The sequence below is a fragment of the Cynoglossus semilaevis genome, chromosome 12, assembly GCF_000523025.1.
Source record: "Cynoglossus semilaevis isolate Cse_v1.0 chromosome 12, Cse_v1.0, whole genome shotgun sequence".
Lineage (NCBI taxonomy): Eukaryota > Metazoa > Chordata > Actinopteri > Pleuronectiformes > Cynoglossidae > Cynoglossus > Cynoglossus semilaevis.
This window is the reverse complement of record NC_024318.1, coordinates 9,791,999-9,817,861: the sequence shown is the minus strand read 5'-3', so window position 1 is coordinate 9,817,861 and position 25,863 is coordinate 9,791,999. Positions and strand designations below refer to the sequence as shown.

Sequence of the window (25,863 nt, the reverse complement as noted above, 5' to 3'; positions counted from 1 at the left end):
GGGAAAATAAACCATTTGAATAAAATAGATGTTTAAAAACATTTATACTGTACATAATATATATTCATCAATTCATCACAAAAAATATATTTTTCATACACAAGTAGAGAGATGATCTATATCAGCTTGCTGAAATAAGAAAAATATTTGAATTATTAATGGTGAAACAGAGAGAATTGATGGAGATTGGATAATGAAGAAAACAAGAAAAACATTATTGTGTGGTAATGTGTTACATTACAAAATTTCTGGAGATAAATGTAAATGTAAATGTATTATTATTATTATTATTATTATTATTATTATTGTGGTAATTGAATGTAACAATATGATCGCTCTGTGATCCCATGCCTATTTTAAAAATGACAGGCTCTTAAAGTAAACGGTGGATCGTGTCGATGAAGTAAACGTCTGAAGCAATAAAAGTCAAATGGATGAAGTGAGTCCATGTATCTCCTGTACTGAAGCAGCCTCCAGGGTGAGCTGAAGCTGAGATCTCTGCTGTCGGTCATTCACAACTAATAGACTGTGTTAACCAAACAGAAAACAACTGTCTCGGCTGAAAGGAGAGCAGACAGCCACATTCCCCACACACCAGTGCCCTGGCAGAAACATCACATTTTAATGTCATAAACGGTGTCAGACACTGTTTTCAAGGCCGAGACACAATAAGGAAAAACCCTGCGGGCCTCCTCTTCTCTTCTCCTTACTTGACTCCCACCCCTTTTTCATTTACCCCCCCTTTTTTTGTCTCAGCCTGTTTCTGCCTGCGTGTCTCGTCCTCTCATCTCGCTGTTGTTCTGTCACCATTTGCTCCTTTGTGTGCCTCGTCTCCACACTGATGTCAAATTTACAGGAGCTTCTGCCACTGTCAAAGTACCTACTGAGCACAAAAGCACGAGTCAGAGATGAAGGAAGGCGTCCTTCAGGAGAGAGGCAAAGATCATATAAAAGCCCGACAGAAGAAGACAGAGGTAACATGCCTCTGAGTGTGATTTGTGAAATGGCTTCTCTCCCAGCAGTGATTAGGCTCTGAAGGTGAGCACTTCAACACTCACAGACGCGCTCTCTCCTCTCTCTCAGCCACTCTCCTACTCTTGCAAGCTAGAGAAATTCCCACTCTGTCAACACATACTCAGAAAGATCTTCGAGAATAACCAAGTTCTTTGCACCGCTGGCTTCTTTTTCTCTACTGTGACAACACTAAACAGCAACAGCAGCAGCAGTCTCACAACATTATGTGACAAACAGCAAAGTATTGTCACAGGGATCCACTGACTGCCTGCTTTAGTGAACACACACATCTCCTCACACTCTGACAGCAGGCAAACAATACCACATGCACTGTCAACCATCTCTTTTTTTCCCTCCAAAATCCCACCTAAAATGTTGAAAGACCACCGCTGGTGTGCTTGTTATCCCCAGGTGAGGTCATGCTGTCAGGGCTTACCTCTGCCTTTTGTCTTGCAGTTGTTTTAATGCTCGACTCCCTTCCCTCCCCTTGTCTTTTCTGCACGCACTTTCTCACATACAGTGTTAAACAACCTCGTCTCAGCGCTCACCTTTGTCGTCCTCTTCCTTCTGCACCCACGCTCGAAAAAGTCCGCCTGGGTCAACCACACAGAGGAAAACAGTGGAGAAGGACAGAGAGTGAGAGAGAAGCAAATGCAGTTATGAGACACAAATGGAAAGAGGGGTGGGGGGGTTGGGGGGGGATCTAGCAGTGTGCAAATTGGATGATGAGAAGGAAGGAGGGAAGGTAGGAAGGAAGGTAAAGGAGGACAAGAGGAGGGAGGGCAGCTCTCAGCTGCACTGGTATGAATATGACGCAGAGGCAGCAGCCACAGCCACTTCTCCTCTGTTCTCCTCTACTCCCGTCATGCCCACTGAGAAAGGAGAGCGGCGAAGGGGAAGAGAGGGCACTGTATCTATGGCAACGGCAGAGCAGCGGTAGGTAGCAGTTAGGGAGTGTGTCAGGGCAGAGTAGTGTTCCTCGTCTCTCAGTTGCTTCTCCAAATAGCAGGAGCTGTTAGGTAAAATGAGTGTTTTATTCCAGATATGACAGGTAACAAGAGGGAGAAAAAACTGGGCCTGTTGTGTCTCATGGGAAACAACTGTAGATGTATAATAGAAGAAGAGCTGCAGGACTCCACAGGCAGGTAATGACGATGTCACTAAAAAAGCAAATAAATATGGTATTGGGTGTTTTTTCAAGGCAATACAAACAGACTCAACAATGATGTGCATCACTACATCAGGACAAGACGATTAAAATAAAATAAAATAAATAGGTCCCAAATGATTTTCTGTAATTCCTTTCTGTTCATTTTTCTTTCTTCACTTTTTTCAATGTTTTTTTAAGAAGAACATTTCTTCCTGTAATAAGTGCTAAAATGTAAAATTATTTGTGGCCCCTGGTGTAATTATATTTGGCCTGTGAGATCATATCAAATGTGTAGTAGAGCTGATCCGCCATTATATAGCCACTATATACTGGCAGGATTTGTAGTATAAGCGATGTATGGACGATATTATAGCACATACATTTTTGGTTGTTCTTTTGTTGGCCTGTAAAAAAAGATTTACATTAAAAAGACTAGAGATAGAGAGAGGTATACCACTGATGTGTGTCTTATTTCAAATTGAATTTCTCATGTGTTTATAATATTAAGATTTGGTTGATCCAGATATAATGTTTATGCAAAACTAAAGTTTGTTTCTATATGGAAAAACATTCCAGTCGTTTTGGCCCGTGACTTCGTCCCAGTTTTTAATTTTGGCCGACTCTGAAATTGAGTGTACACCATTAAACTACTTAGTTCCTGCACATGAACATCATGAACTCATGTCCATTTCATCATCCTTCACCTCTTTTACCATTTACATCTGCTATATTCCACCTGCCTCACACCCCTTCTCATATTTGCCTTCTGTCTTGTTTGTTACTAAGTAAATACACGATTTCCACAACATCCTTTAGCTTAGTTCGTTTTTCTATGCAGTAACGCATCACCGTGTGCCTTTTCTTTTGACAATGATGTCAACTTTAAATGGTCTGCATTATTCTATTACACCAGTCCAAACCTGCAGTTTAAAAATGAAATAAAGCTTAACGTGGAGAGAAGCAGTCCTTCACTGCCCACTAAAATTGTTGGCCAAGACCAGCACATTGTTAACCTTATTTAAAAATAAAAGACAAAATAGATGTTAAAAAAAAGTATGCGCCTTCATTGAAATAGCGAGTGATCTTAAATCGGAGTTTCAAACAAAACAACAAAGTTATTACTTGCAAAATTTTTTAGGATCGCTTTTAGGATTCCACCCAACTGATACTCGCTAAACTAATGGACGTTACTGCCACCTATTGGGTAAATTTTCTACTGGCAGCTGAGAATTGCTCTGGATTCTTGCATAACAGAGAGAATGAACAAAGAGTTTACTTTCAGGAAATTCTTGTTCTTCGCCGCAACCGGTCTTTCGGAAACAAAAATGTCTTTCGTCACATTTTAATTTCGTCCAAAATTAATTTTGAAGAGCAATTGAAACTTGTGAATGGGGCACCTTGCTCTTAATGTGTATAATCTTGTGTTTGTGTTTTGTTTTTGTTTTTCCGTTAGGTTTTCTTACTGTAAATACCTTTGCTTTAAAAACGTCTTTGATTCCTAAAGAAAACAGTGTAAAAAAATAAATCCAAGGCTTGCCACTGGGTGGCAGTGTCGTCGACTCCACGCGTTCGACCACAAACTACAAAAGTACGTCAACACGTTACCCTTTGACCCTCTACCCAACGTCACTATGCGTCATTTTGCCGGGAATGTGGCTCCACGTTTCCGCTGCCGAGCGGCGTGCTTTATCAGTGACTGTTCATTCTGAAAGCAGGTTGGAGCAGGGAGTACTCCCGGCAAGATGGCGGCGCGGTGGGGAGCAGGCGAGGAGACTACAACCGCGTGTAATGTGGAATTTTTCCCCATGGATGGATTAAATGAGGTGAGGGATATGTTCCGTGTTTTATTTTAAATCCCACCGACCCACTGTTAGGAACCATATTGGTGTTGCGATGGTTTTCGGAGGCCGAGACGGGTCTCGTTGTGTGTACACTGCAGGCAGGAAAGTGACACGTGGATGCAACGTAGTAGAACTTAAACACCAAAGTTATCATGCTTTTACTGTTAAATACGTATCACTATAGTAGTATTTGTTTGTCAACGCTATATTCATATATATTTTCAAACGTTCGTATTTTTGGAGCTGTTAATCGGTGTTGACTGAGGCAGGTTAACCGGCGAATGGCTGACGTTGTTTTTTCTCTTCTCTCTTCCTCTTATGATTGTAGTTAAAGATTGAAACAAAGCAAGTGACACTAGTGCGTTTTCATTGAATTCCAGCAAATGAAATAATATCCGATAAAAGTGTCGAGCAGCAAATCTGTATTAGAAAGAAAATGCGTGCAAGTACATGGTGTACTATTCTTTTTACTGAATCGTAAAAACGTGGTGGACCCTTCTGTAAAACGCCATTGTTCTTCATTAGAGTGTAGATTTTGCACATTTATTTTATTTTACAGTGGTTTAGTGGTTTGACTGAAGTCAAATATACCATTGTTATTGTTCTTAGGCTTCGTGCCATCGCAATGCAATCTACAAAGTATGTCACGTTGGCTTTGGGGATGCACACACGCACATTTTAAAACTTTTCGAAGTTTACAAATGTTGTGCACAGCCTCGTCCCTTCTTGGAATCACACTGAATCAAACCAACTTTTCCATTCAAACCCTGTTTTCTCCACGTGTGGTGAATCACATGTTGGAAGGTTTGACGCATGCGCAACAAAAACGTACTGTAGCGAACTTACATCGGAGTTCATTTGAGTCCAACATTATTAAATCCCGGATGTTTTAATCCATGTATATGTGCGTCTAAAGTCGGACAAAAAGTGTATGAAACAGGCGTTTAGATGAGGCCAGTGGTGCTAATGTTTGTTGTAGTGCAACACGTGGGTAGGGTGGCTTCCTGTGGTCGGGGTGAGGCCAGGACCAAACATGTCTGCGTAGAGGAACAACACGTGTGTAACAGTTGAATAGGTAAACCTGCTGCTCTAAACACTAAACAAAATGTTTAATATAATATAATAATATAATGAATTAATAATGATTTTTATGAAACAGTCAGTACCAAAGTATTTGGTTACTGAAACAATTGTCAGTTAAATTAATGTTAACAATTTAAAACTATTACTATTTATCAATATAGTGTTCTATCTATATCTTTGTTATAAATAATATGGGTTGATATAAAAGTAAAATGTTCAATTTAAATAACTAAACATATGGATTTATAATAAATGACAATCTTTTGAGGAGGTTGAAAAATTAATGCTGTTCTAATTGAGTCGATTGTTTGGAAAAGGTTCATATGTAAACCTGATACCACTAGGACTTATTCTGTCCGTCACAGGAACAAAGAAAAGGATTTGGATGTAGTAATTGTTTAAATGTATAAAGTGCACCTTGTAGTATGACTAAGCAGTCAATCACAAACACCTGGCACTGGTAATGATGGCTGAACAGCTAAATACAAAGCTTTGCTTTACTTGATGAGCTTTGATTTGTGTTTATTTTACATAAAGCTGTTGACTTGCAGCTAAATCTTAAAATGTTAACAGTTTAAACTAATCTATCGGTTTGCCTAACATTTTTTGTTGTCCTTTACAGACTGCCAGGCTGAGCTCTGGAGAAACTCTGGAAGTCCTTCAGAGCTGCTTAGACTCCTCTATCCTCTCCTTCTTTGAAGACACACCAACAATAGAGGTAAGTTATATTGCTCGTTTGAGGTCAAGTGTCACAGTAGCCTTGCCAAAAACCTACAAAGTCCATATGCTTGGATCTTATTCATGTGTTTCTGATTAGACTAAAGGACTGGATGATGAGAGCGAAGCTAATCTGCTAACAGCACTGACAGAGATCCTCGATAATGTGGATGATGAGAACCTGTCCCCATTCGACACACTACCTGACTCAGACCTACTGTCGGGTCAAAAGGGCAAGGAACATTCTCCGGTTAGTGTCCAGCTGTCACACATAACTTTCCCGAGTGTCTCACTCATTCATGCTGTTGACTTTGTTGCCACTACACCTACAGGATAAAGGGAGAGTGCAAAGTAAAAGTACACCCAATGTCAGAAATGACTTTGATGTTTTGATCCTTTCACTTTTCAGCTGAGAAGATTGCTGTGTCTGTCACGCAGCCCTCCAGAGAAGGATTTGCTCCACAGACCTGTATCTATTGGAAAGGTATTGGGGCATATTCAAAGCAAATGTTAATGAACCAGAGAAATGTGGAACAATTTCAGAACTTGATTTGAATTTGTTTGTTGCACCCAGAGCCTCCCACGGATACAGTCCAATGCTCTCCAGAGGAGTGACGGGGAGGAGGAGGATGATGGTTCCCTCACTCTGAGCCCAACTGCTTATGATTCATCGTGTGATAATGACCTGTTGGACTGGATTAACCCCTCCCTTCCACTTCCTGTTACGTTTGAGCAGGAAGGTGGAGATGGTGTTTCCATCAGCCTGGGTGACTTGGTCAGGCAAATGCACCCCTACTGTATGACCATTTGTTTGGACAACAACGAGGAACAGATGTTGCCTGAGGGGGGCATTTTGCTTGAGGTTGTGGACCAGGGAGAGAATGGTGAGCCTATATTGGCCATCCCAAACATGGATCTCCCCTTGTCACTGCCCTGTGAGGACCAGTTGCCAGAATTTAAGGGTAAAATTGCAGCTGAAGCAGAAGAAACTTCTGACACATTGGAGCAAATAATTGTTGTTGATGATGTAAAGGACGTTTGTCCAGCAAAGCCATCTTCAGATGTTAATGACAAAAAGATTATGGAATCACCAAAGGAAAATGATAAAAAAGGTTCTTTGAGAAAAAAGTCAAAGAAAAGTAAAAACCAATGTCAATCTGGATCTATTGAGGGAAGAGTTCTTAGAAGTGGTACAATAACAAAGACGGGACCTCGGGTTCCCAGAAACCATGATAAAAGGTCATTGAAACGAGAGAATCTTAAAGTCCCAACAACTTCTCTAACGTATCCATCTTCTACCTCAACAAAACCAGACAAAGTAGATCCATGCATGATTGATGCATCAGCTGAGATGAATGTACAAATTGCTACATCTGTGTCAAACCAAGAGCTGGCTGTTACTCAGATGAAAACAAGCTCACATGTTAGTCATACTAGTTGTCCAGTTGCAGCAGAGAGTACAAAACAGGGAAGTGAGGCCCTAAAAGAGCCTGAGTTAGCTCCAGAGAAGCCAATCGAATCATCAGCTGCTCACCCTGTCATTAAGGCCACATCATCCACAGAGACTCTTAAAGCTGATCTTAGTCCCACAACAAGCCAGTGTACCCCACCTTTGTGTGAGGTACTTCCTCCAACAGCAACAACAGTCCCAGAGCCAAAACCTAAATCGCTCAGCTTAGCAGAGTACCGTCAGCTAAGACAACAGAAAAAGCCACAGCCTGTGGTAACTAGACAGATCAACAGCACCAAGTGGCCCAGTCTTCCAGAGCTTCCTAAGGAGCTTCCACTGATCCCCTGTTTGCCTGACCCCAGCTTCAAAGATCCTAGACGACCCAACAACCAGACAGCCAAGAAAGTGGAGGTGGAGGAAGTCAGACCTGCCTGGCATCCAAGGGGACCAGCAGCACCACCCACACCTGAGGCACTGCTGGTGCCACCAGCCTACATGACTGTCTCATCCAGCAAAGTTTCGACTGCTACCACTGTTCCCAGACCCCCAAACACACCTCAATCTTCAACACCGTGTCCACCTAAAAAGATTCCTGATTCTGCAGAGCATGCGTCTGCACACCGAGCACCTGAAGAAGTCCCTGAGGTGACTGAGAGTGCTCGGTCTTCTGATTCAAATCAGTACATTTCATCAGAACATGGTGAAAGCTGTCAGGCACTTTCAGTAGAAAATGATGGAGTCAGTGAAATGTCTCAGCCTGTCTCTCATAAGTTTGAGACACTTCCAAAAGTTTTACCTCAAACCACTACAGAGTCTTGCAATCACATCACTGCTGCTTCAGCCACACCAACTTTACCCCAAGAAACCACTGAAAGCCACAATGTGGCTGCTGCCTCCATCACCACATTGAACCACCTGGGGACAGTTGATGTCTCTTCCGAACACATGGACAACAATGCCCAACTTTTGTCTTCAACTGCTCAACATTCAGACTGTTTTGCGGTAGAATCTGGTTTACTTGAATCAAATGTAAAACCCACCTCAAAGGCGACACACCAGAAAGTAAAGGACTCGACACAGCAGCTGATTGAGTCATTCACCAGTGAGATCGGTGAGCATAACAAAGACTGCAGTCCATTTACTATGATGTAGAAAATTATCAGTTGCAAATATGAAGAAAGCAATATTTTAAAGGTGAATATAATGGTCTCTTTAGGAATAGAAGCTGCTGATCTGACGAGCTTGTTGGAGCAATTTGAGGAAACTCAAGGTAATAATGCCTTTTTTTAACACGGTGCAATCAAATGTTTTTGACCGTCACTTGTCCTTCCTAGAGTTCAGTTTTCCAGTGCAGTAGCTTAGTGGGTCAGCCTGGTTACTACTTGTCTAAATGTAGTCCGTATCCGTTTTCTTCGTCATGTCAGGAAATGTGGTATGATATTACAGCACTATCTTTAGTTGGCAATAATGATCCAGTGGAATAGTGGAGGAAAGGTGGCTTTAATGATTTTTTTTTTTTTTTAAACATACTGAAGACTTGCATCAATACGAAGCTGTTATTTCTTTTTTTAAACACCAACATTGTTTTGGTGCTGTGTGAAATGCCTCGTACACTAGTGTGCTCAGTTACCATCTACAGTATTTAAATCTCGCTGTGACTCTTTGGGGATGGGGGAGACATTGAGTCCCAACTGTATTTCAGCATTTCATCTTTGATTACAATCTATACACTATTTGACATTCTTTGCTAAGATTTGTTATTTTTCAGTCACTTCTGTCGGATGAATGCACAGGGCTTTAAGATTTGTTGTTTACCCATCATCCCCTGTTACTCCCAGTGCTGGTACACTTATCTGCCTTTCCTCTTTCACTTTTCTCTTCAGCCAAAGAGGTGCAGTGTGTGCCGGAGGTCTCTGGTAGAGCAGCAGCTGTAGGAAACTCGAGGTGAGTTACCCTACAGCCCTCAAGCTGCTCTGTTAGTGGTGGTGACAATACCGTGGCTAAGTGTGTCTTGGTGACATTGACGCACCATTTTACCAAGACCTGCCGAAAAAAACCCTCTGTAGCACTGACCACAATGGTGTTTTTTTTTTGTTTTTGTTTGTTTTTTTTTTTTGTTTTTGTTTGTTTTTTTTTTTGTTTTTGTTTGTTTTTTTTTTTGTTTTTGTTTGTTTTTTTTTTTTTGTTTTTGTTTTGTTTTTTTTTTGTTCTAAGTTATTAGTTTGTCCTAATTTAATTGAATGTTCGAAGATGATGAAATGCTAATCATCTTTTGCATTGTATGCAGTTTGGACTTGGTTCCAGAGAATGCAGTTGTGGAGCGTGTTAGAGCTACTGACGTCTCATGTACTGCAGGTAAATGAGAACATTAGCATTGACTAAACATTGCAACTTAAGTACTGCTTTACTGTTTACAGCTTTTAAATAATACATTTCTGACATTTGCAAAGATGGTAATTGGGCTGTAATTGGAATGTTTGTTCCCTCAGCGCTCACTCCCCCAGCTACTCCACCCCACCAGATGTGGAAACCTCTGGCCCCTGTAGCCCTGCTGGGGAAGAGCAAAGCAGTGGACGCATCCAAGTTGAGCCCCTCCAAAGTTATCCAAATAGAAGCTCGGCCCCTCCCCTCATTCAAGTATCGCAGCAAACCTACTCCTGTCAGTATTACTGTGGACCCCAGCGTGGCATGTAAGGATCATGACTATTGCCTCCCAAATAAAGGAACTTCTGCTGAAGAGCCAGGCAGACGCTGGAATGTGAAACAACAAACTTTCATCACAATTAAACCTATCAAACAACCCACTACAAGCCCTGTCCAGTCAAACCCACCGAACATTGCTGTTAAAGCCAAAACACAAGATTTCCCAGTTGCAGATAACTTGGACCACAGCTCAGTTCTGGAAACGCCTGACGCTTCTCCTGCTCGAAGGGACACAGAGTCCACTTCTAAAGAAGAAAGCACCAAGAGAGAGTCCTTTAAAAAAGTTTACCATAGTCACACTGCCTCTCGCACATCCAGCCCAGAAATGAAACCCAACGGGAGATCTACAGGCCGGTCTAGAAAAAGAAGTTGCCGACATTCTCGCAGCCCTGGATCGAGCAGTTCAGATTCGGACTCTCATTCCTCTAGATCTCGATCTAGGTCCTGCGCTCCGTCTAAGAAAAGGTGTGGCCTTCTGTCATAACTTCATGGACCTGACTACAGTCCCCCCGCACTCCCCTTCTCACTTGTATTCTTTTCTTTTGCAGATATCGTCGCCGTCACTCTCAGAGCAGTTCCAGTTCTTCATCTCGTTCTTCATCTCGTTCGTCATCCCGATCGTCTTCCCCTGTATCTTGCTCCCCATCCAGGCGGAGGAGGTATTCATATTCCTCTTCACGATCTGGCTCGTGGAGTCGCTCCAGGTCACGGTCACCTCGGAGACTGACACAGTGGAGGACAAGCAGAGTATGGAACAGGTACAATTCATCTGGATGTTCGAAATATTTTTCTTTCACTTGTGTATTTAATAATAACTAATGAAAAATGTCTTGGTCAGTCCACCACAAAGATCAAGCTACAGTTTTGATGCAAAGATGACCGTGGATCAGGTCAAGAGATGCAAGGAAAAAGCAATTGTAAGTCTCATCACTCCGTGGACGTGTGTCTGATTATGTTCAAACCTAATCCTCCTAATCAATTCCTGCCTACTTTAAGGAGGAGCGCCGGGTTGTTTATGTGGGACGCATCCGGGGTACGATGACCCAGAAGGAACTCAGGGAACGCTTCTCTTTATATGGAGAAATAGAGGAATGTACCCTGCACTTTAGAGACCAAGGGTAAGAACATTATCTTTATCATGCTGCAAGGTTACATGATTGCACTGTCTTTGAACCTTGTTGGTCTCATCCATGACCTCCTAGGCCAAGCTACAGTGCTAAAGCAAAACACGGCTTGTTCATAACTGGGGTTTCCTGGCAACACTCCCAGGTTGCTCTTTTAAAAACAGGTCACAACTGAACTGTTGAGGGTTTATGGTGACAGTCACAAGATGCATATAGGCTAACATTCTCTTTTTTTTCCCCTCCCCATTCTCACAGGGACAACTACGGCTTTATAACCTATTATGACACCAAGGATGCGTTCACAGCCATTGAAAATGGTAGCAAGCTACGCAAGCCGAACGAGCTCCCATTTGATCTTTGTTTTGGTGGAAGGAGACAGTTCTGCAAGTCCAACTATGCTGACTTAGGTAGGCATGGCTTTAAATTGACCATTAAAACAAAAGGTCTCTAGTTCCTGCCAAACAGGATATAAATCTATTCCGCCAGTATTGATGTGGTTTGTAGAAGATTGAGGATAACTGGCTGCACTTCATCCTGTTGGAGAAGATTTACCACAAGCTAAAAGCAACTGAAAGCTAGTGTACTTTGAGAAGTGAAGTGCTGACATTAGTTTTTAAAACTTGACAGAAACAATCTGTGTGTTCTTTCATCATAATATCCTGCAATATCTCATGTATACTTTGCTATCATTAGAAATACTTATCTATCACATCCAAACTGGAAACAAAGTGCTTAAACCTTTACATAACACACATCTTGTTTTTAATTAATTTTGCCCATTGTATAAGAGACTGGTAAACATTATTTTGATTTTGAGCTGCAGGCCAATGATCATACTTTATATGTATGGGATGTTGACATTTTATATTTCTTTTCAGATTCGAGTAGAGAGTACGAACCGTTGCCTACAAAGGGCAAGTTTCATGCACTAGACTTCGACACTTTACTGAAGCAGGCCCAGCAGAGTCAGAAGAGGTAACGGAAGGCCTGCAGCAGGAAGCAGCTGACACTTACCTCAGAGCCAAGAAGGCTCCTCACCTGCAACACTGTCTTTACATTTGAGTTGTTGCCTTGTGTTTTGTTTTTGGTTTTTTTTTTTTTTTTTTTTGGTTTGTTTCTGCAAGCTAACACCTTCTATTGAAGTGAAGATTTGTAATGAAAGCAGTAAAAGACATCGCAAAAAAATTGCATAAGTAAAATGAAATAATTTTTTTAAAGTTTATTTAAATGTTAAATCAAGTTTAAATTGTTTTGATGGGAAAACATAGATTTTAAAATGGGGAAAATACATGGAATGGAGATCCCTAATCCACAAAAAAAGGATGTACTACATTGAAATGTACTACGAACCTGAATAAAAAAAAATTCAAAGTCAGATGAGTGATGTTTTCATTTCCTCATTTTGTTGAATCATTGATGGTTGCATTTTCATTGACTTGATATACATTTGGCAGGTGGTTTATTCAGGTCTCCATCCTTTGTTAATAGCAATTGAAAATTATTTAAACATTCCTGAAAGGTGTGATAATCAAATAAAATTATAAGTAATATAATTTGAAGGACCAATGTCTAGTGTTTTGTGCTAATGCAACTTCCTGTATATGGTATCGCACACAAGTTTTCCATAAATAACGCTAATGGATCAAATTATATAGTTTTGGATATTCGGTAATGCTAATCAAGAAAAAAAACCACTATGAACAATATGTAGTTAGAATTCAAAGGAAAGGTACAAAACATTTGTTCTTTGTCGTCAGTCCTCAAAATTGTAGACTCAAACTGACGACGTGCAGGTTTCATGTATTAGTCATGAATATTTGTTGAGTTTTTTGAAAAAGTAAGAGGTTACATTTTCGGAATATTTTAAACAGAATGTGTCTGGGTGACGGAAAAAAACAGAAGCTCCTCCTCTGTTTGAAAGTTGTGTTGAGCTTTACCTTATATGGAGGGGCTTTCCAAGATATTAGAAAGCCGTTGAGATATTCAACACAAATAGCTGTTTTTGCAAGTCTACTTAATTAGGGTTTTGTCTGACTTTATTCTGGCTTTAAGATGAGTAGATAGTAAATGCGAAATTAATACAACGCTGAAATATTTCAACACATTCAGATAATGCGGTTATGAAATTACTACAAAGGCAAATTAAGTTCATGACACAAAACCTGATTCAACATCAGATAAACACAAGCTTTCTTGAAAAGGTCATAGCTCTCAATTTAACATAAACATTAGATTTCAATAAACCTAAGCTGGATTCTACAATCAATGTTTAAATATACAATTTAAACTGTAGGGGGAATTATTAAATATTTAGTGACCATTGTGAAATATGTTTTTTCTTTTTTTTTTTTGGCTCGAAGACTCAACTATAGCAATATCTCCCATTATGATTAATTATTAAAAAAAAACACAAACATTATGTTGTATTGGAGGAAGCCCAATATTACATACAATGTGCAAACAGTTACTTTAGAAACTAAACATTATATATTGGCCGTTTATGTTGACGCAGTTATTGTTAGTGTATTTGTCGTGTCGTGAAGTTTTATGTTTTACACTGCCCTAATAATGATACATTTCTTTTCAAAATAACCAAAAATCATCCCATTATTAAAAGGGTCTGTTGGCATATGTATTAAGGATGTCGTTAATGGCTGTATGACGTGCGGTTGAAGACTGATTTGCATCTGGTTTCATCTATCTCTTCGGCACTCTTGACATCTTTGCGCTGTTTTGTCACTCAGATCTAGTTTTGACTGGTTTGAGCTAGTCCCCCGCGCGTGCGCACTTTGTGTAAACAGGAAGAACCGACTGAAAACAGAGCAAATACCGTAGACAGAAAAAAATGCTTGGACGAAAACGAACGAACAAGTTGATTTTCTTCACAGGTTGATCTGATCGCACCGCACACCTTGAGTGATTCTAATTTGCACCGACTAACCGTTAAAGCAGTAGCGTATTGTTGTTCATTTTTCTTTAACACGACATTGCTGTGCGCTAGCGAACGTCGTGACGCGTTTTGTTCCATGCTGGTTTTCTTCGTTATTTTTCCTTCCACACACTAATTAGAAAATACATCGTGGGCAATAAAATTTCGTGAATTTGCATCGACGTTTATTGCATATAATGGTTCAGAAAGAAAAGACGCTGGAGGCGCCTGCGGTAGATGGCGAGCCAAGCCCCAGCCCAGTCTCCGGAGAGGCTTGTGCAGAGGCCCCTGGCCCGGTGGAGGAATCCGGGATCGTTGTCGAATCAACAGGACAGAGAAAATTCATAAGCGGAGTCGTAGAAGGTAACACTAGCAAGTGACTAAATGACTGTAAGAGGGTCCACGTTGATCCATATTGGCTGTAAGAATTTATGACTATGGCATCAGATTGGTGCAATACCTCCCCCCGTCTTCCCCGAAAAGCCACCCTAGTATTTGTTAAAGTAAATACAGTAATAGCCTGCATTTCATAATTGCATTGCACACCATGTATTATAAAATACGTACATTCATTATCATTGTCATGGTAGTCTTTAGTGCTGTTGAATCGTATTATATGATATAAGGCGATGGCCCACAAATAAACATAGAGAATCAACTCAATTTCAATCAGTGTTATTGAAAAACAACTACTTCGGTTTTTGGCTCCAAAAGTGTGAACATTAAAACCGTCGTCGTTTTCTCCTGTACCTTCGACAGAATAATTGATGTTTTTTTGAAGGAGGGGTTTGGGACATTGTTGTTGGCAATATAGTCTTATGAAAACAAATAGAGGCAATGCTTTTATCAGTAAAGTCTAGGAATAAGACAAATAAACAAACTAGAAACCCTGTTGACCAGAAATTTCTGGCGAACTATCCCTTCGTTGTAAACTGCTCATTTGCTCACTGTGCACTAAAATGTCTTCGGGCTGTTGGAAACTGAATGCATTGTTGCCACTGCAGGTTTTTACGGTCGACCGTGGACAATGGAACAGAGGAAAGAATTGTTCAGGAGGTATGTGTGAATCAATGTGATGATGTGAAATATGATTGATGTCAATGAAATTGGTTGTTGAATCTGTTTTTGTGAAACTCTGTTATACAGGCAGCAGAAATGGGGATTGAACACTTACCTTTATGCTCCAAAAGATGACTACAAACACAGAATGTTCTGGAGAGAGTTGTACTCGGTGGAAGAAGCAGGTGAAGATTCAGATGTTTTTTTGCCCCAGCTGTTCTGTTGGAGAGAGACAGATTTGAGGAAGTTAAACTTGCATTTTCTCTGAATTTAAATGTTTTAACTGTGGTCTCTCCTTCTGTCTTTTAGAGCAACTTATGACATTAATTGGTGCAGCAAAGGATTATGGGATAGAGTTTATTTATGCGATTTCCCCTGGACTGGACATCACCTTCTCTAATCAGAAAGAGGTTTCTGCACTTAAGAGAAAACTGGATCAGGTGATTAAACTTGGTTATGTACAACATTGTATCACAACCATAAATGTTTACTTTCCTTCGTCTGTAACTTTGCGATCATCCCTTTTAGGTTTCTCACTTCGGCTGCAAGTCATTTGCCTTACTTTTTGATGATATTGACCACAATATGTGCCCTGCTGACAAGGAGGTTTTCAGCTCATTTGCACACGCTCAGGTTTCCATTACCAATGAAATCTACCAGTACCTGAGTGAACCTGAAACCTTCCTTTTTTGCCCCACAGGTACATTGGTGCAGGTTTTCTTACGACATAAGAAATATTTACTTTTGTGTTTTGATGATTTACATATGTATTTATTTATTAACTACAGAGTACTGTGGAACCTTCTGCTTCCCAAATGTCTCACAATCCCCCTACCTCCACACAGTAGGAGAAAAACTCCTACCAGGGATTGATGTGCTGTGGACCGGTGAGTTGCACTGACGATTTCAATTTGTTCGATACTACAGTGTTTGCTCTGCATACGTACACTTACTAGGAACACAAATAACTTTAGTTGAAGTAGAGGGTTATCAATAAACATCACCGGAGGCTATACTGTTAGAGAAGAACATACACTTTAACTCTGCTTTTGTCCTGTGTCAAGGTCCCAAAGTTGTATCAAAAGATATAACTGTGGAATCAATAGAGGAGGTGTCTAAAATCCTCAAAAGGGCTCCTGTGATCTGGGACAACATCCACGCCAATGATTATGACCAGAAGAGGCTTTTCTTGGGCCCATACAAGGGTCGCTCCACAGAGCTTATCCCAAGACTGAAGGGGGTACTGACGAATCCAAACTGTGAGTTTGAGTCCAACTTTGTGGCGATTCACACTCTGGCTACATGGTACAAGTCAAATATGAATGGCGTGCGCAAGGATGTGGTCATGAGTAAGTATGATGACAACATTTTATCAATACATTTTGACATTATATTTCTGGTTGGTTATGCACTATATTGCTTATTAATGTTTTGTTCGGGTTTTTCAGCGGATGGCGAGGACAGCACAGTTTCCATTCAGATCAAGTTGGAGAATGAGGGCAGTGATGAAGAACTGGAGACAGACATGCTTTATAGCCCACAGCTTGCTCTGAAGCTGGCTCTCACAGAATGGCTGGGGGATTTTTGTGTGCCTCATCAATACAACAGTACGGTGGTGTTTTTCCTAACACTGTACCATGAATCATCCACATCATATTGACACTAATGGTCTAAAAATTGTAGATTGTCTGTACTGTTTCTAAAAAAAATCCAATGCAGTGAAGTGGAGTCTTTTTTACTTTCAGGCCGACAAGTGCCTCAGAGCGGAGCCAAAAGCACAGCCATAAATGTGCCGTCCATGGCTGCCCCTTCTCTGTGCTCCTCCACAACAGTCACCACTGTGTTCCAGCAGCCCATCATGTCACCAGCCATACCACCACTCTGTCTGGATCCACTCTCGCATCCTTTGGCCAAAAGACCTCAGGAAGTCGAGGAGGTAAATTTTATTTACCACCACGGCTTTGACCATTTGAGCACAGAAGTTATTTTTGTCAACCATAAGCTTTTTGTTATAAATATGACAGTACATCAGTAATGTCTTAACTGCACCACCTGTACAGGTTGAAGTGGAGAAGAAGGATTCAGACGAGGAGCCAATGGAGATGGTGGTTGAGAAGCAAGATGAAACGGAAGCAGAGGTTGAAGCCGAGCCAGAGGAGAAATACGTTGAACCTCTATCAACTGACAAGATGACAGAAGACCTGAAACCCATGGACACAGATAAGGAGAGTCTGGCAGAGTCAAAGTCCCTTGAAGAGTCTCTACAGGAAGACTCAGGGAGTGATATCGCTCCTATGCAGACAGATGATCAGCCCAAACAGGTGGGCAAAAACATCCGAGTTTCTTTTCCTAATGTCTAAGGATGAAAAGAAGACAGAAGTTCCAATATAACCAGTATCTGCTTGTGTCTTCAGGATGTGTTTGTTCCTGGTCCCAATGAGAAGCCGTTATATACTGCAGAGATGCTTACTCTGGACGACCTCAGTCTGCTGGCAGAGCTATTTTACTTGCCTTATGAACATGGACCCAAGGCCATACAGATGTTGAAGGAGTTCAACTGGTTACGAGCCAATAGCAGCGTTGTCAGTGTTAACTGCAAGACAAAGGAAAGTGAAAAGGTAAGTTTGTATGTCAGCCATGCTAATAGTCAGAAGACTGGATACAGAGAAGTAGTTTCTGTGAACACCTGATCTGTATTATCTAAATTGGCTCATGCCTCCTAACTGAAAACAAAATGGTGGATGTGTACTACCCATACTGACCATTGGGTGGCATGATTAGATTAACAGATGTGTGGTTCTTAAATCGGCTTTAGTCACCACAGCAGGGGAAAAGCATTTTCATATCAACATAATTGTTACAATTACGTTTGACAAAATATTGAGGTTGGTCTTGTTATCTTTTTGCAGGTAGCGGAATGGCAATTGAGGGCAGAGAAGTTTGAAGAGATGTGCTGCTCCGTCATTCAGATGTTTACACGGCTGTCTAACACAGCCAACCGCACCATCCTGTACGACCTTTACCCTTATATCTGGGACATCAAGAGCATAATTTCTATGGTCAAGTCTTTTGTCCAGTGGCTAGGTATGTACGAGAAGAGTCCTGTGTTGTTGACTCTTGGACCACTGTAGCAGTAATATGATCTGGTTAGCCCTGACTCAGATGACAGTAGAAATACATTTACACATAGTATGGAGAACACAGATAAAATCAACAAGCTTCTATTATGTGATTACTGGTGCATGGATAATGTCAACATAGGTTAGCAGTGCAAATTTGATGTACAACCCATTGCACATTCTGCTAAAGAGATCATAGTCATACAGATTAGAGAAAATTGCTTCTCAAGATCCTGTCTAACAGAGTGAGAATCACAGTAATGGCTTATATCTTCGCACACACCAAATACATTATTATACAATTAGGATTCTAGAAATTATATGTTTCACACTATTGATGTGTTTTTTGTTTTTATTTTTTCTGACTGAATGCTGCTTGCACTGCTGATGTTTTCTTTATTTATTCCATAGTAACAATTCTCTCTTAGTGTTGTTTGACCTCAGCTCTATGATAAATGACCAGCAGGGTTACTGCTGCTTGCTGTGTATCCAATAACAACACTGCTGCGTTTCCCACAGACACCCTTGGTTCCATCTTTCTGTCTGTGGTGATGGGCGCCAGAACGGCGTCCACAGCGCTTTCTCCTTGCCCTAGCGCGCACGCGAGCTTGGAGAGCAAGTTGACTGACTGACTGACTGTGTTAGGCCATTCTGGTGCATACACTGACACAAAAGGGTCTGGAATTGTAAATGTTTAAACATAAACCATACAGATGTGTGTGTTTGCCTCTGTGAGTAGACTCTGACTCGAGGCTGTTGGTCAGATTTGACACTCCTAAGCCAATCCTGTATCAGGGTGACATCAGGCATTCTCAAGTCTTTTCACTTTCCAGTCAGTACATTTATATGAACAAGTAAGTCAATTATAATTCAACTAGTTTGATTTCTCCAAGTTTACAGGCTTAAAATTGAATTACTGACCCATATGAGTCTTCCCATTAGAACAATATATGGTGATGTGCCTCTGTACATGGTTCATTTGCCACTTAATTTGGCTCCTGGACACACAGAATTGTATTTATCCGTTTTTAAAGCTGTCTCCAAAACACATTTAACCGTGAGACAGCATTCCTATTCCCACAATCCCAGGATGATTTGGAAAAAGCATCTAAAAACTAGCTATTTCCAGTTAAAGCTATTTCCAGTTAACCTGTTAGTAGATCAGCATGACTGATTAAATCATTTATAGCCTTAGAAATCTATATCCATACATACCTGCTGTTGTTTTACATGTAAGATATACAGTACATTAACCTTGTAGTGATGAGTTCTATCACAGAGCTTGAACATAGTGAGAGTCCAGTAAACAAGGATGTATCTTCACTGGTTTGACTCTTAAATGCCTAGACAACTGTGGTCAGAGTTAAACAATAATTGAGTTTCTCTTCGTTCATGTAAACGTACTGACTGTTCTACCTGTGTTTCAATGCTGCATTCTGATGCAGTTTGAGTGTCATTCTGCTACATGAACAAACATTTTCCCCAAGGTTTCTTGGAAATTCCTCGTTTGATAGTGTAAAGCACCAGCATGGCCTGTAGGTTACGCTCTGTAACCAAGTTTCATTCACAGGTTTCTGTTCTATCTGGAAATATATAAAAGCTGAGGACTGTTCCCCACACTACACAGCAGGCAGCATACCTCCGCTGGCAGTAGAAATGAACACCCTCAAACCAGTTGATGGTCAACATTCAAAATATAGTATATCATTATATAGACATCAACACATTAAGTGTAACTGATGATCTTTATGTCCAAATAGGTGTTTACACCAGATTTTTCCCTCAAAAGATGCTGTGCAGTCGGCACTTAGTCAAAACTTCCCTGAGTATTGTCCTGAGAACACTTACTAATAACTATTTTCTACTGTTTTCTCCCTTCACTATATACAGATGGAAGAATCCACAGTACAAGTTTCTACTGCTATTGGATCGACAGTGGCCGATGTATGCACATGCACAGGCGTTGTCTCTATCTTTTGTTTATGATTAACGATAAAAAAATTGTGCATTTGTCTCAAATTTTATGGTTAATTGTGAAAGAGTAATTTGAAGGAAAAGCGGCTGCTCTCCAGATGAAGTCACATTTTGGGCAGCATTTTAGCTCCAAAAAGTGTTAACTGCGCATTTCTCCTTTTGGCAGCTTCTCTAACTTTTTTTTCTGTCAGTAGGCCCATAGAAAAGGCTCACACCAGTCTGATGCACCTACTCAAAGGAATTCATACTTGGCTTTGAAATATAACCACATCACACTAACCTTGTCATGAACCTTTGTGACTGTGTTGTTCTGTGATCCATGATGTTTGGACGCGAGTGTTGGAGGCTAATATTCCGCAGCACTGATTGATTGTGGGTTGGGGGAGATCATTCAGGTGGAATTTAATCACCGAGATGGACTTAATTCTATCCCTGCTGTGGTATTTGAATAAGCAAATTCAGAGTTCCTTCATGTGGGTGCATCTGCACATTGAGTGGTGTCAGATTGTCAAAGGAGAATTGCTTTAGGGTGAGGTTTATACGTTTAAGCTAGGGTAATGAGTTGTGCCCGCGTGCTGCATTTGTCTCGTCACGTAACGGGACTCCAGGTCAACCAGGATTAGACTTTAGCTACAGCATCAGAAATGTTTTGAACTCTGCGAGCCTTTTTTGCTTTTAAATTTGCTTCTCTATATGCAGCCACCTCTTTCATCCACCCGTGGCTTTTTAACAGAAGCAGCTCTTTAACAGCGGGATAGGTCACACCACCTGCCACCTTTGTTCTGTCTTCCTGGTTTGATGATTCTGTGTGACGAGGCAGATAAGATGAGAATGTGACTTCTCTTGGTCGTGCAGATCAGTGGGGTGAAGGCAGCATAAGCTTACTTTTATAGGTTACAGATCATCTGTCCTTATTCCACCCTATACCGAAAATCCGAACTGCATTAAGTTCTTTTTTCACGTTATGAGAACAGGTATCCTGTACTCCTCACAGCCTTACATGGCACTGACAGAGAAACTGTTAATAACCTGGACCTGATTCAATCCTGCAGACATGTAAGCTTTAGTTGCTCGGAACCCCTTTTCTAACATTAGTATGCCCTATAAATATGTTAAATCTTTTCTAAAATGAGGGCCTTTTATTATTAGTTGTGATTTTAAAAAAAAAGATTCATATAAAAAAATAACATTAGCTACATATGACCTTCCCCCTTCCTTCCCGTCTTCCCACTCCCTTCATCTGTGTCAGAGAGCCCCATCTTGTGGTAACACTTGTCCGCTTGGCTGTGCTCCTAACAGGGTGTCGTAGTCAGTCTTCAGCACAATTCCTTAAAGGAGACCAAGAGCCCTGGGCCTTTAGGGGAGGTCTAGCAGGAGAGTTCCAGGTATCTAATGCACTGAATTTACAGCAGTCAAATGGAAACAAAGAGTGTTTTAAGCAAAAAAGACATGGGTAATATAAGGCAAAACAGGGTTTGGTCTGTCAAAGGTGAGCTTGTCAGAATGGGCCAGGCCTCCAAACATCCTGGTTCCAGTCCCTTCTGTTGTCGTCCAAGTAGTTTGTTGTCCCCACATTGTACTGGGCTACTCTCACTCTTAGTGTGAGCGGAATAAGTGACCTACAACCCTACAATCCTGACTGAAGAGTTACAGCCCTTGTTTGGCATAGAAATTTTCAACTAATAAATTTGTGTTTTTTCCAGCAACTGACCAAGGAGATGCGGCTTTCCCCTTGCGCAAGCGAGCATGGCTAGGTTTTATTTTCATGACATCCCATTTCTTTGCAGGAAAGCACAGCGCAAAATATGCCAAGCAAAGCCTTTGCAAGCGCATGCACAAGCATCGCAGCGCCAGCGAGTACGCAAGCATGTGTGCACTGGGAAAACTCCATGATCAAATACAGCTGCCCATCCTCAAAGTACCTTCTACCTGGAGAGTAGTAAGACTCACAGTGGCAACTTAGATGCTGTTGCTTGATTCCGCTAGGTCCCATTTGATTGGCATCTTTGTTTTTTTTTCCTGGAGTTCTCTCTGTCTCTCTGCGCGAGCTTCATTTTTTTTCTCAACAGGAGGGTCCTGCGCAGCGAAACAATGCGATGCCTCACAAAAGGGGAAAGTAGCATCTCCTTCAGTCAGTAAAGCCTTAGTCAGACCAAAAGCAGCCTTGAAAAGCAAATGCCCTTTGTGCTGTGTTCCTTTTTGTTGTGTTCCTTATACAAGTCTGACAAAGAAGTGATGTTTGCTTTCAGTTGTCTGCGGTCAGATCAACAGGAACAACAGTTTCTGAGAAGAGTTTTATTTTAACCAGTCGCACAGAGGTGCCACTGAAAACTCTTGTTCCTTTTTGGTCTGGCAGTGGCTCAGCTGTAGCAAATACACAGTGAGACAGTCAGCGAAAAACCATTGCCTGGACTCAGTGAAACTGAACCCTTTCTTTTGTTACCCACAGAGGTTGTTGCCAATAGACGGAGCAAACGATCTGTTCTACCAACCTCCACCTTCATTGCCCACTTCCAAAATCTACACTATAAGGCCGTACTTTCCCAAAGATGAGGTAAGATACTGGTGGATCTTTTCATTTTGTAAATACAATATTTAGAGCAAAGATGGGCGTGTAAAGCTCAGGGTTTTTAAGTCAAATGTTCTTGTTGGCTCCTGGACTCCTTGTTGCATCCCATCATCTCCATGTCTCCTTCATGCATCCACTAACAGCTGTATACTTGTGTCCGCAGACTGCTGTTTATAGGATCTGTAAGGAAATGTACTGTGAGGGAATGGAGGATGAAACTTTTCCCGATGATGATCCCGACCTCATAGGAGACAGGTACGACATTCTTTTCACAAACAGCCAAGATTCTCCGCTGCACTCTTTCTGTCCCAGCATTTTACTTTAACATGCGGAACAATGTCCTGACTTTGTCCCCCCAGGTTAGTTGGCGGTCTCCTGACACTAAGTTCAGACTATGGGTTTGTGCTGGAGGACGATGAAGGGATCTGCGGATATGCTCTTGGTACTGTGGACGTCCAGCCCTTCATCAAGAAATGCCAGTTGAGCTGGATTCCCTTCATGCAGGAGAAATACCACAAGCCTGACTGTGAGAAGGACCTGACAGAGGCAGAGGTTTGATTCCCCAGTCTGTTTTTGTCGCCAAAGTATCATGTGTTGTTTTTGGCATCTCCTTATAGTGGGGTTCACTTTTTGTAGAAAATGATGCTGAGTTTCCATGAAGAGGAGGAAGGCCTCCCGGACTCCTTTCTCTCCAACTTCCCTTCTCTCATCAAAGTGGACGTACATGCTAAAGTGACTGATCCCAGCGTGGCCAAAAGCATGATGGGATGTCTTTTGTCCTCTCTTAAAGCTAATGGTAGGTGGATGCCTTTTTTTTCAAGTTGCTTTTATTAAATAAGTATTTTTTTATTAAATAAATAATTTTATTAAATAAGAAAATTTAAGAAATATGTCACATAAATATATTCACTGACATATTGTTTTTTTATGGTACCCGCAGGTTCTCTTGGTGCATTCTGTAAAGTTCGCCAGACTGATAAGCGAATGTTGGACTTCTACGGTAAACTAGGATGCTTTGAAGTGGCCAAAATGGAGGGCTTTCCTAAAGATATCATTATAATGGGACGCAGCCTTTGAAGAAACATCCAGAGAGCCTAAGCCTGTGTGTTGTCTTTGTGAGAAAAAAACCTTCACAATGATTTATATAATACATAATCTAGGTTGGGCTCTGCAAACGTTTTTTTCTAGGTTTTGTGTACAAAAACACATCAACCACACAACAATCCCCTGAGCAGCTCACAGATTCTAAGGTTCTGATAAAATCATCAGATCGATAAGTACAAACCTGAGGTGGCCTGATCTGTAGTGTGTTGATTTGAAGGTGGAAAAAAAAGCTCTAACTCAACTTTCTTTTTATGCTCTATTGCAGTAGTCATTACATGGATACTTTCTAAGAGCTGGGGGTCAGTGTTTAGAACTAAGGCAGAGATGTGAAGTAAAGATGGATTTAGGTTAAAATCACTACTCTGCCCTTCTTTGTTTTTTGGCTTTGACATAGAACAGCACAGCCGTCCACAACAAGTAGGACACAACTCCAGAGATAAATGGTGCTCTATTAAAGTCTGACTTCTCCTGGAGGCTGCGGGAAATGTAAAAAGATGTTTACAGACCAGTTTCTCAGCTTAGCTTACCTTTTGTTAGGGGTTTGCTTTTGTTCATTCTCTCATAGCATAAGCTTTCTTTAGCCGCTTTATGCATTTGCCCTTCTTGTTTTTTAATACTAGGTTCATACTGCACACCTACAGTGTCTTCCTTGTACATGAGACAGAGGTACGCTATCCAGTCGCTCTAGTTATGCCCTCCTCATGGATGACCTATAGTTAATCAGAGCTGTTGACTGGGATTTAACCGTTAGAAGTTCAGACTGAGCTGTGATCTAGGTTATTGATGTGACCTGGGTGGCGCCATTGGTGTTTTTTACTTTTGTATTTCACAAGTTTGTGTTAACAGGTAATATTTATACAGGTTTTTTTAAGAACAAAACAGTCAGTGGGACCAAACACTTAAAATGGGATAAATCTAGCACATTGTTTTGGAAGTTAAGTCATTTAATCAAACCTGCATGAAAATGCAGGATGCTCCCACTGACCTAAATATTTGGTTTCATTTTGGTTGCTTTTGCGCTAAACCTTCACACTAATCTCTCTTGTTTCTCTTTGTGTTTCACATTTGGTAAGCTGTGCCATAAACGCCACAATAGGAATCACTGAGACTCTTTAACCTGTATTACCACACTGTTATGAAACTGAAGTCATGGGAGTTGGAAGCCGAAGTTCCCAGGCCTTTTATTATGAGTCTATTGAATGTTTCATTCTTTTTTTTGTAATTCTGTGTAGTTAATTTAAAGAGAAAGCACTTTGATATAGGCAGGAGTGTTGGCTCCTTGCAAATCAACAGCTGTCTGCTTAATGTGACGTTTTCATGCTGTGTACACTCATAATTTGCATGAGGTGAACTGAGTTTGCTGTGGCAATCATGAGGAAACCCAATTTCTGTGCAAATTTAGAGGAAGACGCATGCTACTCAATTTTACATGATACCATAGTACAGACTCTGCACCAAGGTTATTGATTATAAAGTGTTATTTTTGTACATGTTTTTTTTAGACTGTAGCTTAAGGAAAACAAGATGTTGGAAATGTTGCATCATTTCCTATACATCTATCCTACCTGGTTGTTGTTTTTTTCACTTGCTTTTCTAGGAAAAGCAGAAACTCATCGCCTGATCTGCCCATCCTCTACAGAAGCAGATCTTTTGATAGAAGAGGGCTGAGACTGAGAGCCAGGGCTCCATTTGTACATTATTATTATTCATTATGTGATGAGTTTACCAATGTAAAATTTGTATAAAAGAAACATAAGAATAAAACTAATAAACTGTAATGAGTTACACTGTTGCCCTGTGTTTTGGATACCTGTATGGATATACTAATAAACATTCATAAATATTGTCTACACTCTATCATGGTTTAATACTAATCCTCATCTTATTTCTTCAGTCCCCGAATTTGACCTGTCAAAAATGTCATCACTTTTTGAACACTAGGTGGCAGTAAATAAATGGAAATACATTTCAACGCGACTAAGTGAGCGCTTTTACATTCCCAGCAGCTATAACTCTGATCAATACTG

At 40.8% G+C, this 25,863-nt stretch overlaps 3 protein-coding genes and 1 non-coding gene across 9 annotated transcripts in view; 3 read left to right on the top strand and 1 right to left on the bottom strand.

Annotated features, from left to right (window-relative positions):
• ldb1a (LIM domain binding 1a) overlaps positions 1-1,872 on the bottom strand; it is a 20,288-nt gene extending 18,416 nt beyond the window's left edge. Inside the window, exon 1 of one of the 5 annotated variants that reach the window (XM_025060771.1) lies at positions 1,563-1,872. The gene's annotated coding sequence lies outside the window, so the exon portion shown is untranslated. The remainder of the gene's footprint in view (positions 1-1,562) is intronic. The other 4 variants (XM_008321981.3, XM_008321984.3, XM_008321986.3 and 1 more) reach the window with 4 other exon arrangements.
• Positions 1,873-3,777: 1,905 nt separating this feature from the next.
• On the top strand, positions 3,778-12,457 carry pprc1 (PPARG related coactivator 1). The gene is made up of 14 exons (XM_008321990.3): positions 3,778-3,987; positions 5,711-5,806; positions 5,906-6,055; positions 6,215-6,289; positions 6,380-8,366; positions 8,472-8,525; positions 9,139-9,199; positions 9,543-9,610; positions 9,745-10,423; positions 10,507-10,716; positions 10,797-10,875; positions 10,955-11,076; positions 11,338-11,489; positions 11,961-12,457. Exons 1-14 carry the CDS (start codon positions 3,907-3,909, stop codon positions 12,059-12,061), a joined length of 3,915 nt encoding a protein of 1,304 aa, XP_008320212.1. The 5' UTR covers positions 3,778-3,906; the 3' UTR covers positions 12,062-12,457.
• Positions 11,116-11,255, top strand: LOC112487895 (small nucleolar RNA SNORA50). Its single transcript, XR_003051417.1, has one exon. It is a non-coding gene; the product is annotated as a small nucleolar RNA SNORA50 (small nucleolar RNA).
• A 1,154-nt stretch (positions 12,458-13,611) lies between the features above and the next one.
• Positions 13,612-25,684, top strand: oga (O-GlcNAcase). Of its 2 annotated transcripts, XM_017037255.2 has the most exons (19): positions 14,209-14,374; positions 15,016-15,067; positions 15,158-15,255; positions 15,380-15,510; positions 15,599-15,770; positions 15,859-15,957; positions 16,135-16,419; positions 16,519-16,677; positions 16,816-17,006; positions 17,131-17,391; positions 17,485-17,688; positions 17,980-18,154; positions 20,080-20,133; positions 21,463-21,548; positions 22,613-22,717; positions 22,896-22,987; positions 23,092-23,284; positions 23,369-23,528; positions 23,673-25,684. In XM_017037255.2, exons 1-19 carry the CDS (start codon positions 14,209-14,211, stop codon positions 23,807-23,809), a joined length of 2,820 nt encoding a protein of 939 aa, XP_016892744.1. In that variant the 3' UTR covers positions 23,810-25,684. The 2 variants fall into 2 exon arrangements, with proteins under 2 accessions (XP_008320213.1, XP_016892744.1); XM_008321991.3 differs by lacking the exon at positions 20,080-20,133 and having other exon boundaries at positions 13,612-14,374; positions 23,673-23,809.
• The last annotated feature ends 179 nt before the right edge of the window (positions 25,685-25,863 follow it).

Coding starts and splice junctions, on each gene's coding strand:
- pprc1 (XM_008321990.3), top strand. CDS start 3,907: ATGGCGGCGCGGTGGGGAGCAGGCGAGGAGACTACAACCGCGTGTAAT. Junction 5,807..5,905: donor AAGACACACCAACAATAGAG/GTAAGTTATATT, acceptor GTTTCTGATTAG/ACTAAAGGACTGGATGATGA. Junction 10,876..10,954: donor GATGCAAGGAAAAAGCAATT/GTAAGTCTCATC, acceptor GCCTACTTTAAG/GAGGAGCGCCGGGTTGTTTA.
- oga (XM_017037255.2), top strand. CDS start 14,209: ATGGTTCAGAAAGAAAAGACGCTGGAGGCGCCTGCGGTAGATGGCGAG. Junction 15,771..15,858: donor CTTCCTTTTTTGCCCCACAG/GTACATTGGTGC, acceptor TATTAACTACAG/AGTACTGTGGAACCTTCTGC. Junction 23,529..23,672: donor GTCCTCTCTTAAAGCTAATG/GTAGGTGGATGC, acceptor TGGTACCCGCAG/GTTCTCTTGGTGCATTCTGT.